The sequence below is a fragment of the Oncorhynchus mykiss genome, chromosome 4 (genome assembly GCF_057628025.1).
Source record: "Oncorhynchus mykiss isolate SJ-2025 chromosome 4, ASM5762802v1, whole genome shotgun sequence".
Classification (NCBI taxonomy): domain Eukaryota; kingdom Metazoa; phylum Chordata; class Actinopteri; order Salmoniformes; family Salmonidae; genus Oncorhynchus; species Oncorhynchus mykiss.
The window spans coordinates 91,727,501-91,743,333 of record NC_143025.1 but is presented as its reverse complement, the minus strand read 5'-3'; the positions used below and the strand labels follow the sequence as shown (position 1 = coordinate 91,743,333).

The 15,833-nt window shown below is 43.0% G+C and overlaps 1 protein-coding gene across 3 annotated transcripts in view; it reads right to left on the bottom strand.

Moving 5' to 3' along the window:
* si:ch211-278j3.3 (E3 ubiquitin-protein ligase RNF19A) overlaps positions 1–15,833 on the bottom strand; it is a 48,234-nt gene that overhangs the window by 10,023 nt on the left and 22,378 nt on the right. For all 3 annotated transcript variants that reach the window (XM_021601133.3, XM_090233308.1, XM_021601134.3), the window contains exons 3-7: positions 11,576–12,057; positions 10,264–10,469; positions 5,702–5,849; positions 1,994–2,156; positions 1,442–1,556 (exon numbers count right to left, since the gene is read on the bottom strand). In XM_021601133.3, coding sequence (XP_021456808.3) covers positions 1,442–1,556; positions 1,994–2,156; positions 5,702–5,849; positions 10,264–10,469; positions 11,576–12,057 — 1,114 coding nt within the window. The remainder of the gene's footprint in view (positions 1–1,441; positions 1,557–1,993; positions 2,157–5,701; positions 5,850–10,263; positions 10,470–11,575; positions 12,058–15,833) is intronic.

Below are 15,833 nucleotides of genomic sequence, written 5' to 3'. Positions count from 1 at the left end.
GGCATGGAAAACATGTGTTGACATTGCCAAAGCAAGTAGTGTTGTAATAATAATATATATTAATATACAAGTGAAATAAACTCTCTCTCACAGTAAGTCATATTCTATCCTCACCCATCTCTGACCCAGTAAGACATCAATGTCTCTGAGTCCCAAATGGCACCCTATTCCCTATGTAGTGCACTACTTTTGACCAGGGCTCATATGGAATAGGGTGCCATTGGGGATTACTTCTATTACTGCTTTATTGCTGTTCCACTGTCCAGGAAGTAGTTTTTCCAAAAGGACTGCATGTACCATTATAACAACACAGTGTGATGAGTAACACTATTAAACAGATGATTGACTTTAACTGCAAATGTTATTATTTCTTGCCATAATGGATTTGACTGAGAAAGCTCCAGCTATCACCAAGCTCCGCTAGCTAGCTGCTGTCAGCTAGATATCGTGAAATCATTGGCCACTTTAATAAATTGATCACTAAGTCACATTAATAATGCCACTTTGATAATGTTTACATATCTTGCATTACTCATCTCATGTGTATATACTGTATTTTATACCATCTATTACATCTTGCCTATGTAGATTACTTGTAAGGTATTGCTGCACTGGCGGAACTAGAAGCACAATAATTTTGCTACACTCGCAATAACATCTGCAAACCATGTGACCAATAACATCTGCAAACCATGTGACCAATAACATCTGCAAACCATGTGACCAATAACATCTGCAAACCATGTGACCAATAACATCTGCTAACCATGTGACCAATAACATCTGCTAACCATGTGACCAATAACATCTGCTAACCATGTGACCAATAAAATCGTGTTTGATTTTGATGTGATAGGCTAGCCAGCTGCAGCTATCACCAAGCTATGCTAGCTAGCTGTTGTCAGCTTGGCAAAACACAAGGTCAGCACAAGGTTAAGCCAACATAGTACCGAATTAGCTGACAATCTTGAGATGGCAAGTCTGTCAGGAGGGGAGAAGTCCTCAACTTCAAAACTTTGTTCTCTCCATACCACAAGCTAGCTTAAATTACCTTGCTGTACTCACTACTGGGACTGTTTGTTGTGATTGAATGGCAAATATAAAGCCAAGAAACACCCACTTCAAACCACAACCTCAAGACAACTGTCATTTGCCTTCAGTCGTGTCCGCTAGCATTTCTTAATGAGTATTCATGAAAAACAAGGCCAAATCAGGAAGTGCAAGTCGCCCTGTAAATTCCGGCCTAACTCTTACGTTTTAGCGGACAAGACGGAGAGGTGTTCTTGTTGTTTGTGTTCTTGTTGTTTGTGTTCTTTTTGTTTGTGTTCTTGTTGTTTGTGTTCTTGTTGTTTGTGTTCTTGTTGTTTGTGTTCTTGTTGTTTGCGTTCTTGTTGTTTGCGTTCTTGTTGTTTGCGTTCTTGTTGTTTGCCGCTGTCCTTACCCACAGTGACAGCAGCTATGACGGGCGACACGAACACGGACATCATGACGCCGCTGGCCACCGTTAGATAATGTTTACTACCTGAGATATTGTTCTTCTTACAGCGTCCGTGGACCTGGGAGGGAGAAGAACTCATGATGACAAAATGGCCGACATGATCATATATGGCATCATTAGTAATTATTTTTTTACAATTTCAATTCAGGATAAATGGTTGAATTGTTGTATTTGTGTCACCGATAGCTTTATTAAAATATCACTTGAGAGCAGAAAACGAGCAGACATGAGACTTTACAGTGAGCGGATATTCTAGTTCTCTCTATATAAGAAAAGGTCCTATATTTCAGCACATGTAGCTGGGTTAGGGGCTAGGGATAAGGGTCAATATGTCCTCCAATCTTTCGGCCCATGTAGATGGGTTAAGGTTAGGGGGTCAACATTTCCTCGTACCTTGCGGCCCATGTAAATGGGTTAAGGTTAGGGGTCAACATGCCCTCGTACCTTGCGGCCCATGTAGATGGGTTAAGGTTAGGGGTCAACGTGTCCTCGTACCTTGCGGCCCATGTAGATGGGAATGCCCACTATGATGACGGGGATGGCGATGCCAGCGATGAGAGAGATGATTACTGGGGCGCCGAGCAGCATGCCCACCTGCCACAGCACCTTCCGGGTCTGAGACCACGGCTTCTTCCCCCAGAACGTACAACCTGAGGGACTGCAGGAAGAGGACGAGAGACAGGAAGAGGAGCTTAGAGGACGGACTAGAATGTACAACCTGAGGGACTGCAATGCATTCGTAAGAGTATGTTCCATATACAGTACCTTCAGAAAGTATTCACACCCTTCAACTTTTTCCACATTTTGTTGTTGTTACAGCCTGAATTTAAAATGGATTACATTGAGTTGTGTCACCGGCCTACACACAATACCCCATAATGTCAAAGTGGAATTATGGTTTTCCACAATTTGACAAATGAGTCTTTAAAATCCCATAAGCTTTGTCAGTCTGACCTAAATGGACATGATAGTACCTTCGAGTAGAGCCTGTTAAGTCTGTCTCTTTGGTTACATTTCTCTTTATTTATCGGTGTCCCCTGTCTGCCTGTGTCCCATGTGATAGAATAGGGTCAAAGGTAGTCAAAGGGAACCTATATACAACAGCTGGTAACCGTTAGTAACAGTGTCTATAGCTACCTGAGGTAGTGGTAACCATTAGTAACAGTGTCTATAGCTACCTGAGGTAGTGGTAACCGTTAGTAACAGTGTCTATAGCTACCTGAGGTAGTGGTAACCGTTAGTAACAGTGTCTATAGCTACCTGAGGTAGTGGTAACCGTTAGTAACAGTGTATATAGCTACCTGAGGTAGTGGTAACTAGGGCTGTTGCGGTGACCGTATTACCGCCACACCAGCAGTCATGAGTCATGACTGGGGCTGTGGAGGTCACGAAATTTCATCAGCCGGTGATTGTCAAACAAATAACTGTCCGTCTCACGCCAATTGACCTTTAATTAACATAAACACATTTAGTAACTCCTGGCTTCCACACGCAGTCTACACGCTATTTAAAAAAAATCTTCACAATAAATCCATTATTTATTTTAGACAGGTCTAAAGAAGCTGTGATAGGAAGAAAAATGTAGTCTATTTCAGAAGAACAGAATAACATACTCTGAGTTGTCCTTATGTTAGGCCCTGATCTGGCTATGCCAAATGGCTGTGGGCTACACTAGTTAATTTAGCGGACAAGATTTGCTTATAATTCCGTGGCATTATTTTATATTATTTTATAGTATGAAGAAAACAATTGATCAAAGCTAAAAAAATATATATATAAATATTTTCTCCAAACGATTTGAGGGAGGGCTCACATGTGGCTATTCTGTGTTGATCGGTAAATAAAGAAACACAGTTGAAGTGGGAAGTTTAAATGCAGCTGGTGGCCACACATACACTTATGTTGGAGTCATTAAAACTCGTTTTTCAACCACTTCACAAATTTCTTGTTAACAAACTATAGTTTTGGCAAGTCGGTTAGGACATCTACCTTGTGCATGACACAAGTAATTTTTCCTACAACTGTTTACAGACAGATTAATTCACTTATAATTCACTGTATCACAATTCCAGTGGGTCAGAAGTTTACATACACTAAGTTGACTGTGCCTTTAAACAGCTTACAAAATTACAGAAAATTATGTCATGGCTTTAGAAGCTTCTGATAGGCTAATTGACATCATTTGAGTCAATTGGAGGTGTACCTGTGGATGTATTTCAAAGCTTACCTTCAAACTCAGTGCCTCTTTGCTTGACATCATTGGAAACTCAAAAGAAATCAGTCAAGACCTCAGAAAAATTATTGTAGACCTCCACAAGTCTGGTTTATCCTTGGGAGCAATTTCAAAACGCCTGAAGGTACCACGTTCATCTGTACAAACAATAGTACGCAAGTATAAACACCATGGGACAACGCAGCTGTCATATCGCTCAGGAAGGAGACACGTTCTGTCTCCTAGAGATGAACGTACTTTGGTGTGAAAAGTGAAAATCAATCCCAGAACAACAGCAAAGGACCTTGTGAAGATGCTGGAGGAAACCGGTACAAAAGTATCTATAGCCATAGTATAACGAGTGCTATATCGACATAACCTGAAAGGCCGCTCAGCAAGGAAGAAGCTACTGCTCCAAAACCACCATAAAAAAGCCAGACTACAGTTTGCAACTGCACATAGGGACAAAGATCGTACTTTTTGTAGAAATGTCCTCTGGTCTGATGAAACAAAAATATTACTATTTAGCCATAGTGACCATTGTTATGTTTGGAGGAAAAAGGGGGGCTTGCAAGCCAAAGAACACCATCCCAACCGTGAAGCACGGGGGTGGCAGCATCATGTATTGGGGGTGCTTTGCTGCAGGAGGGACTGGTGCACTTCACAAAATAGATGACTTCATGAGGAAGGAAAATGATGTGGATATATTGAAGCAACATCTCAAGACATCAGTCAGGAAGTTAAAGCTTGGTCGCAAATGGGTCTTCCAAATGGACAATGACCCCAGGCATACTTCCAAAGTTGTGGCAAAATGGCATAAGGACAACAAAGTCAAGGCATTGGAGTGGCCATCACAAAGCCCTGACCTCAATCCTATAGAAAATTTGTGGGCAAAACTGAAAAAGCGTGTGCGAGCAAGGAAGCCTACAAACCTGACTCAGTTACACCAGCTCTGTCAGGGGGAATGGGCCAACATTTACTCAACTTATTGTGGGAAGCTTGTGGAAGGCTTCCTGAAACGTTTGACCCAAGTTAAACAATTTAAAGGCAATGCTACCAAATACTAATTGAGTGTATGTAAACTTCTGACCCACTGGGAATGTGATGAAAGACAAAAGCTGAAATAAATCATTCTCTCTAATATTATTCTGACATTTCACATTCTCAAAATAAAGTGGTGATCCTAACTGACCTAAAACAGGGACTTTTTACCTGGATTAAATGTTGTGAATTGTGAAAAACTGAGTTTAAATGTATATGGCTAAGGTTTTTGCAAACTTCCGACTTCAACTGTAGGTACTCCTTCTATATGCTTAATTTAGAGTTATTAATGTAACTTTAGTTGTTCTACAAACGCTGGTCTATATGTTTTGATTTTTAATACATTGTAAGCCTGCAGGATGCGACTCTAATAATTTATTTTTAAAGTAGCTTGAAAAGGCATGAGCTCACACTCCACTACTCTATTATTCACAATTTGACAAGCACTTAATAAATGCCTCGAATTTCAATAATGCACCTAAAAAAAAATAAAAAAACATTCCCTTTTGCATCCCGGAGTGCTGCGTTGTGCTGCGCAATCTGAAGTGTCTCTCCGTCACGTGATCAGGTCTTTCTCGCAGGCTACAAGTGAAGACAGACACATCAGGGATGCCACTCCGCGCGTTCTTATCCAATTCCGAGGTGCATATTGAAGATATTGGAAGGGACTGTCCACATTTACTTTGTCAGCCAATAAGATGAGTAGGACTAACGTAAAGCAAAAGCCCTAGCCTATGTCAATCTACTATCCCCCATAGTACAAAAAGTCGACCTATTCTGTGCGAGAATGTTCCATTAGCGGAAAACATCATTGAGACCATCAGTCTTTTTGCATGACAATAACCGGCTGACAAAATTAATGCCTGCCACAGCCCTAGTGGTAACAGTTAGTAACAGTGACAAAGCTACATGAGGTAGTGGTCACCGTTAGTAACAGTGGCTATAGCTACCTGAGGTAGTGCACGTCGGTGATCTCTTGCATACACAGCCAGCAGAACTGACAGGCGCACACGGTACAGTTCATCCGGTTGCAGCTGCCATCGTTGGTCTTCATGATGTAGGCCCCACAACGAGGACACGCCTTGATCTCCTCCGACTCTGGAAGGAGACACACAGGTGTGAGACAGAGAGACATGGAAGGACAGACTACTATGGTAGTACGTAAAGAAGAAGAAGACTATGTATGTACTACGACTAGCTACATACAGGATGTCTGACTACCATGTGTGTGTAAGGTACTATGACTGACTACATACGGTATGTCTGAACAGTCTGAACAGTAGGAACAGTCTGAACAGCGGGAACAGTCTGAACAGCGGGAACAGTCTGAACAGCGGGAACAGTCTGAACAGCGGGAACAGTCTGAACAGCAGGAACAGTAGGAACAGCAGGAACAGTCTGAACAGCGGGAACAGTCTGAACAGCAGGAACAGTCTGAACAGCGGGAACAGTCTGAAGAGCGGGAACAGTCTGAACAGCGGGAACAGTCTGAAGAGCGGGAACAGTCTGAACAGCAGGAACAGCCTCAACAGTAGAACAAATCTGAGCAGTCTATACAGTATCAACAACATGAACAGTGGGAACAGTCTGAAAAATCTGAACAGATTAACCTATTGGAACAGTGTAACCTATAGGAACAATCTGAACAGTCGGAACAGCAGGAACAGTATGAACAATAGGAAGTGTATTAAAAATAGGAAAAGTAGGAACAGTCTGGATAGTATGAATAGTCTGAACGTTAGGACAAATAGGGACATCTGAACAGTCTGAACAGTAGGAACAGTCTGAACAGTAGGAAATGGATGTCTGACTACTATGTGTGTGTATAAGGCACTATGACAAATCTGAGCAGTCTATACAGTATCAACAATAGGAAAAGTAGGAACAGTCTGAACAGCAGGAACAGTCTGAACAGCAGGAACAGTAGGAACAGCAGGAACAGTAAGAAAAATAGGGACATCTGAACAGTCTGAAGGGCAGGAACAGTCTGAACCGTCTGAAGGGCAGGAACAGTCTGAACCGTCTGAAGGGCAGGAACAGTCTGAACAGCAGGAACAGTAGGAACAGTAGGAAGCGTCTGAACAGTCTGAACATTATGGGTGTATCCCTGTCAGACTACCTTCTCCGTACAATGTACTGTGTCATGACTAGTACGTGAGCAGTATGTACTACCCTCTATGTACAAAAGTATGTGGACGCACTTCAAATTAGTGGATTCGGCAATTTCAGACAAACCCATTGCTGACAGGTGTATAAAACACAGCCATGCAATCTCCATAGACAAACCTTGGCAGTAGAATGGCCTAACTGAAGAGCTCAGTGACTTTCAATGTGGCACTGCCATAGGATGCCATCTTTCCAACAAGTCAGTTCGGCAAATTGCTGCCCTGCTAGAGCTGCCCCGGTCAACTGTAAGTGCTGTTATTGTGAAGTGGAAACGTCTAGGAGCAACAACGGCTCAGCCGGGAAGTGGTAAGCCACACAAGCTCACAGAACGGGACCAGTGAGTGATGAAGCGAGTAGCTCGTAAAAATCGTCTGTCCTCGGTTGCAACACTCACTACCGAGTTCCAAACTGCCTCTGGAAGCAACGACGGCACTTTGTCAGGAGCTCCATGAAATGGGTTTCCGTGGCCGAGCAGCCGCAAACAAGCCTAAGATCACCATGCGCAATGCCAAGCGTCGGCAGGAGTGGTGAAAATCGTCTGTCCTCGGTTGCAACACTCACTACCGAGTTCCAAACTGCCTCTGGAAGCAACGACGGCACTTTGTCAGGAGCTCCATGAAATGGGTTTCCGTGGCCGAGCAGCCGCAAACAAGCCTAAGATCACCATGCGCAATGCCAAGCGTCGGCAGGAGTGGTGTATTGGACTCTGGAGCAGTGAAAACGCATTCTCTGGAGTTTGGCGGATGCCAGGAGAACGCCACCTGCCCCAATGCTGGACTAGACAATCTGGACCCTCTCTTTCTAAAATAATAGCAGAAATTGTTCCAACCCCTATTACGAGCCTATTCAACCTCTCTTTTTTATCGTCTGAGATCCCCAAAGATTGGAAAGCTGCCGCGGTCATCCCCCTCTTCAAAGGGGGAGACACTCTAGACCCAAACTATTATAGACCTATATCCATCCTGCCCTGCCTTTCTACAATCTTCGAAAGTCAAGTTAAAAAACAGATCATCGACCATTTCGAATCCCACTGTACCTTCTCCATTATGCAATCTGGTTTCCGAGCTGGTCGTGGGTACACCTCAGCCACGCTCAAGGTCCTAAATGATATCATAACCGCCATCGATAAAAGAGGTATTTGTAGTTGTCCAAGTATTCTAAGCCGTCTTCATCAACATGGCCAAGGCTTTCGACTCTGTCAATCACCGCATTCTTATCAGTAGACTAGCTGAAGCCTTGGCTTCTCGAATGACTGCCTCGCCTGGTTCACCAATTACTTCTCAGATAGAGTTCAGTGTGTCAAATTGGAGGGCCTGTTGTCCGGACCTCTGGCAGTCTCTATGGGGGTGCCACAGGGTTCAATTCTCGGCCGACTCCTTTCTCTGTATATATCAATGATGTCGCTCTTGCTGCTGGTGATTCTCTGATCCACCTCTACGCAGACAACACCATTTTGTATACATCTGGCCCTTCTTTGGACACTGTGCTAACAAAACTCCAAACGAGCTTCCACACCATACAACACTCCTTCCGTGGCCTCAAACTGCTTTTAAATGCTAGTAAAATAAGTGCATGCTCTTCAACCGATTGCTGCCCGCACCCTCCCGCCCGACTAGCATCACTACTCTGGACTTAGAATACGTGGACAACTACAACTACCTAGGTTTCTGGTTAGACTGTAAACTCTCCTTCCAGACTCACATTAAGGATCTCCAATCCAAAATTAAATCTAGAATCGGCTTCCTATTTCTCAAGAAAGACTCCTTCACTCATGCCGCCAAACATACCCTCGTAAAACTGACCATCCTACCGATCCTCGACTTCGGCGATGTCATTTACAAAATAGCTTCCAATACTCTACTCAGCAAACTGGATGTAGTCTATCACAGTGCCATCCGTTTATCACCAAAGCCCCATCTACTACCCACCACTGCGACCTGTATGCTCTCGTTGGTCCTCGCTACATATCCGTCGCCAAACCAACTGGCTCCAGGTCATCTATAAGTAAAGCCCTGCCTTATCTCAGCTCACTGGTCACCATAGCAACACCCACCCGTAGCATGCGCTCCAGCAGGTATATTTCATTGGTCATCCCCAAAGCCAACACTTACTTTGGCCACCTTTCCTTCCAGGTCTCCGCCGCCAATGACTGGAACGAATTGCAAAAATCTCTGATGCTGGAGACTCATATCGCCCTCTAATTTTAAGCATCAGCTGTCAGAGCAGCTTACCGATCACTATACCTGTACACAGCCAATCTAAAAATAGCACACCGACTACCTCATCCCCATATTATTACTTACCCTCTTGCACCCCATTATCTCTACTTGCACATCATCATCTGCACATCTATCACTCCAATATTAATGCTAAATTGTAATTATTTTCGCCTCTAGGGCCTATTTGTTGCCTACCTTCCTACTCTTCTACATTTTCACACACTGTACATAGATTTTTATATTTTTCTTTTCTGTTGTGTTATTGACTGTACGTTTGTTTATGTGTAACTCTGTGTTGTTGTTTTTTGTCGCACTGCTTTGCTTTATATTGGCCAGGTCGCAGTTGTAAATGAGAACTTGTTCTCAACTGGCCTACCTGGTTAAATAAAGGTGAAATAAAAAAAAAATATATATATATATATTTTTTTTAAATGCATAGTGTCACTGTAAAGTTTGGTGGATGAGGCTAGTCCCCTTAGTTCCATTGAAGGAAAATCTTAACATGACAGCATACAATTACATTGTAGACGATTCTGTGCTTCCAACTTTGTGGCAACAGTTTGGGGAAGGCCCATTCCTGTTTCAGCATGACAATGCCCCCATGCACAAAGCGAGGTCCATACAGAAATGGTTTGTCGAGATCAGTGTGGTAGAACTTGACTGGCCTGCACAGAGCCCTAACCTCAACCCCTTCGAAAACCTTTGTAAAGAATTGGAACGCGGACTGCGAGCCAGGCTTAATCGCCCAAAATCAGTGCCTGATCTCACTAATGCTCTTGTTGCAGAACTGAAGCAAATACCCGCAGCTATGTCCTCAACATCTAGGGGAAAGCCTTCCCAGAAGAGTGGAGGCTGTTATAGCAGCAATGTTCCAACATCTAGTGGAAAGCCTTCCCAGAAGAGTGGAGACTGTTATAGCAGCAATGTTCCAACATCTAGTGGAAAGCCTTCCCAGAAGAGTGGAGGCTGTTATAGCATCAAAGGGGGGACCAACTCCATATTAATGCCCATGGAATGAGATATTTGACGAGCAGGTGTCCACATACTTTTGGCCATGTACTGTATGTATAGGACTTAGTACATGTAAATATACAGTATGGCTATCTGTGTCCCTGTGTCTCCCCAACCTCCTCCAGGCTCCTCGTTGAAGACGTATAATGTGGAGGCATCATTTCCCCCGGAAGTGTGGCGTGCTCGCTGGCGTCGAGCCTGGTCACACGTCTGGTCGGGGTGCCACAGCTGCCGACAGTGGTAGCAGAACTCTGTGTCGCAGCCCTCACGCCCGCAGCTTAGCTTAGGACACTCAGCACAGCCATACGCTATCACTGCAAAGCTGGAGACAGAGAGGAGAACAGAACAGATCATTTAAGACATTATGTTACCTTGCTGAGGAGACACAGAGAGAATAGAATGTATACCAAATAGACAAGAAAACTTTGTCAATTTTTTTTAACGAGAAACGGTCATCCTATTGTGCCCAGAAGGTTGCTACAATATAGTCATGCATAGTCTCGAAAACATAAGACGGAAGCATGGACCTGTCAGACAGACACACACACAGAATTCTGTAGAAATTTTACTCAAAATGTCACTAAAACTAATTTTGTCACACACAGTGAAAACAGACACACACACACACACACACACACACACACACACACACAGTCAGTCTCACACACAAAATAACACACACATTGAAAAACTGAATAGGCTCTAGTATTAAGCTCCTAAGAAGTCTAAGACCTTGTGGAATGTGTGTCTATTAGGAATATGAGTCACAGCTACGAATTCAAGGCTTATACAATTGCTGGATACTTGAAAGACTTCCTGCTCACTTCCTGCTCACTTCCTGGCCCAGTAATACCTCGTCAAATAAATACTGGAGGCCCATTGTGTCTTGTCTGTAAAATCAACATCGTCTGATATAGAACAGCCAACTGATGGGGGTTGGGGGCGGCACAAATAAAATAGGAAATTAATCACGAGGGGCCACAGTGCGTACCCACATCCACACCCACACATGCACTAAAGAGAATTGAAGCGCAAGGCTCAACTTCTCTGCTGTTTATGGTCCCGTATCTACCACGTTGTAACTGCGTGAAGGGACACTCGAGCACATGAGCAGATACTGTGTGAGAAGTCTTTGTATCATTTTATATTATATCATATTCGTCATAATATGAAAGTCACTTCGCTGAGAACTCCTTTACTCCTGTTACGTGACTCCCTGGATAGTGCTGACTGACTCTAATATTTTTAATGAACGTAATTATCAGATGGTGTACTTGTTCCAATGGCTCTATCTGCAGTCAGGCAGGCAGCCAGCCAGGCGCAGGGCACCTCCTGAGCTGGTACTATTGACTCCCTGAAATATGATGCTTCTGACTCTATAAACGAATCTGAATCAGTAGAATGAACTGAATGACTCGGTGTCTCTACCTGCAGTCGGGTGCTGGACACCAGCGCGTGTCCGGGTCGGCTGCCAGAAACCGTCTCAGCTGGTACTCTTCGAATCTCTCCAGCAGCGTCAGGTCATCCAGGATGGTCCGCACATCTTGCGGCGCAAACGCCTCGGGGCACTGCGGACAGGCGATGCCCACCCTGCTCTCTGAGATTTCAATCTTCAGGTACTGTCTCAGGCAGTCATAGCAGGCCCGGTGGGAACAGGAAGAGAGGCGAGGGAACCGGCATCGTGGTTGGCTGAGGAGGCATAAAGGACACTCCTCCAAGTGGTGATCATCCAATAGCTGGTCCTGGCTGGAAGAGGAGAGGGATAGGACACCTGTGGAAGAGCTGTTGGCTCCGCCACCGCAGCATTCCACCTCCACCGCAGCGCCAGGGTCGTCACCCGTCACCCCTGACGATGCCGCCTCGAAGTCGCCTTGCTCGATCCCGCCCTCTTCGGCTGTGATGTTCTGGTCCTGCCAGATGGACAGACAGAAAGGTTAGAAAAGTAGCATTAGTGTCCAGAGCTGCTTCGTCCCCAAAGTAATGTATGTGTTTCCACTTTTCACTTGATAAAACTCACAAAAGAATATATATCAGATGTTTTCTGTACTAACAACCATCATCGAGCTGTATGTCTCTCTACATCTTCATGTAGCTCATGAGCTTGGAAACAATGTTCTCTAGTTCTCCAGCGGATGAACCCATACCATGAAAGAAATCAGAGAGGAACCCATACCATGAGAGAAATCAGAGAGAAACCCATACCATGAGAGAAATCAGAGAGGAAGCCCTACCATGAGAGAAATCAGAGAGGAACCCATATCATGAGAGAAATCAGAGAGGAACCCATACCATGAGAGAAATCAGAGAATAACCCCTACCATGAGAGAAATCAGAGAGGAGCCCCTAACATGAGAGAAATCAGAGAGGAGCCCCTAACATGAGAGAAATCAGAGAGGAACCCATATCATGAGAGAAATCAGAGAGGAACCCATACCATGAGAGAAATCAGAGAGGAACCCATACCATGAGAGAAATCAGAGAGGAACCCATACCATGAGATAAACCCATACCATGAGAGAAATCAGAGAGGAACCCATACCATGAGAGAAATCAGAGAGGAACCCATACCATGAGAGAAATCAGAGAGGAACCCATACCATGAGAGAAACCCATACCATGAGAGAAATCAGAGAGGAACCCATACCAGGAGAGAAATCAGAGAGGAACCCATACCGTGAGAGAAATCAGAGAGGAACCCATACCATGAGAGAAATCAGAGAGGAACCCATACCATGAGAGAAATCAGAGAGGAACCCATACCATGAGAGAAATCAGAGAGGAACCCATACCATGAGAGAAATCAGAGAGGAACCCATACCATGAGAGAATTCAGAGAGGAACCCATACCATGAGAGAAATCAGAGAGGAACCCTTACCATGAGAGAAATCAGAGAGGAACCCATACCATGAGAGAAATCAGAGAGGAACCCATACCATGAGAGAAATCAGAGAGGAACCCCTACCATGAGAGAAATCAGAGAGGAACCCCTACCATGAGAGAAATCAGAGAGGAACCCCTACCATGAGATAAATCAGAGAGGAACCCCTACCATGAGAGAAATCAGAGAGGAACCCCTACCATGAGAGAAATCAGAGAGGAACCTATACCGAAGTCTAAAACATTGACATATGCACAGTGCTTTCAGAGAGTATTCCCTCCACTGGACATGTAACTTTTTTTTGTGTTTCAGAGTTGGATAAAAATGGATGTGACATTTTTTTGGTCAACGATCTACACCAAATACAATGTAATGTCAAAGTTGAAGAATAAAAAATTTAAAAAAAAAACTGCACCTGTACATAGCCCATCTGTAAATAGCCCATCCAACTACCTCATCCCCATAATGTTATGCTCCTTTGCACACCAGTATCTCTACGTGCACATTCATCTTCTGCACATCTATCACTCCAGTGTTTAATTGCTAAATTGTAATTATTTTGCCACCATGGCCTATTTATTGCCTTTACCTCCCTTATCTCACCTCATTTGCACACACTGTATATAGACCTTTTTTCCTATTGTGTTATTGACTGTATGTTTTGTTTTATTCCATGTGTAACTCTGTGTTGTTGTTTGTGTCGAACTGCTTTGCTTTATCTTGACCAGAGGTCGCAGTTGTAAATGATAATTTGTTCTCAACTGGCCTACCTGGTTAAATAAAGGTGAAATAAAATAATCAATCCTGTCCAAACACTACAAGGCAGCGCTGAGGCTTCCACTGATCAAATCAAGCTCCTCAAAGGGTAATTACTACCATTAAATCACAACGATATCATTCCACCACAGCATCCAATATTGATAGAGGTTTTGTCAATAGTAATTCTGTGCCTGTTAATTTAATGTCCATTGATCGCTCTGTTAGCCGTCGTAAGGAACCCACTGTTGTTAGCGCCACCTATACTATTAATAGTTTTATATCAAGATATTGTTTTGCTACATGTGCTTGTCAGCATAGGGGTGTTTGTCAATAGTAATATTATGCAAAATGTACCTGAATTCTACTATTTGCTCAGTGACTTTGAATCCAATCAGGAAGTTTATCGTGGCTAGTTTATCCAGTTCTATTGAGTCTTGTGTCACCATGGATACTCCTGCTGTTTTCAAATCTCACAGAGGGGTTATACTGTTACATAGTAATATGCGAAGCCTGATGTCTAAACTGGACTTCGTGGATGTCTGGGTGCTTGACACTTGCCCAGACGTTCTGGTTATCTCAGAGACCTGGTTTAATAATTTGATTATGGATAAGGACGTTGCCATTGCGGACTGAAAAATGTGTAATGTAAAAAACATAAGGGGGAGGGGTGGCTATTTATGTAAGATCTTCTCTGATGGTATCATGCTGTCTTAAAATGTGTGAGCTGTTGGTTTAACAAAAAAAAGTGTCCATAAACCAAAATATGCATATATTTATTGCTGTGGTCTTCCCGAACCCCAGGCGTTCGGGCGAAGGCTGTTGGCACGATTTCTGATTATTTAAAACGATTTCTGGTATGTGAACTGGTTGTGCTTGGATATCTAAATCTAGACTGGTTTACACATGCCTCAAATCAGATTGAAGAATATCTGTCTTGTGTTCAACTAGACTCAGCTAATAGTGAAACCCACACAGATTACTGTAAAAAAAAAAAAAACTAGCAAACTCCTCGTTGATTGACTTTATCCTGATGAACCATCCCCATTAGTATTTGGCTAGTGGTGTTTTTGCAAATGATATTCTCTTGTGTTTATCTACAAAGCAGTCATGTAGAAACTTCCTATGTATCTATCATCATAAATTCAAATTTAGACTGGGCCCAGATTCACAAAACACTTCTTATGCAAAAACGTAAGAAAACAAAAACAAAAAACAAGAGCAATTACTCAACAATAGATTAAGATTTAATAAAATATCGTCTAGCGAATCCTTTTAAGATGTTAAAATATTTATGATCAATATATTCATATATGAATAATATATCTATTTGTAATTATAAACTGGGTGGTTCGAGCCTTGAATGCCGATTGGCTGAAATCCGTGGTATATCAGACAGTATACCATGGGTTTAACAAAACATTAATTTTCACTGCTCTAATTGTGTTGGTAACCAGTTTATAATAGCAATAAGGTACCTTGGGGGTTTGTGGTATATGGCCAATATACCACGGCTAAGGTCTGTGTCGTAGCACTCCGCATTGCGTCGTGCGTAAGAACAGCCCTTAGCCGTGGTATATTGGCCATTTACCACAGCCTCTCGGGCCTTATTGCTTAAGTACATATGAGTACTTCATAGTTCATAATATATGGTGATATATATGCACAGGAAAAAAGGCACACACCACAAATTAAGACTCAAATGTATCGTTTCCCTTTGTGACCTCAGGAGGTCACAGGAAGGTGGCATCTGAAAGACTAAATATGTCCTCTCAGGTCATGTGAAATCCATAGATTAGGACCTAATTAATACATTTCAATTGACTGATTTCCTTTATATGAAATGTAACTGAGTAAAATCATTGAAATTGTTGCGTTTATATTTTTTTTGTTCTGTATAAATTATATCAAAACACAAAAAAAATGACATTATCTCAGAGCTTTATTATCCAAAACAATTCTTACCTAGGTCAGTCTCAATGCATGTTGTTGTGGCAAGTTAAAAGATATTAGCTAACTCTGTAAAAACTCTTGCTTGCAGGCAGTTGAAG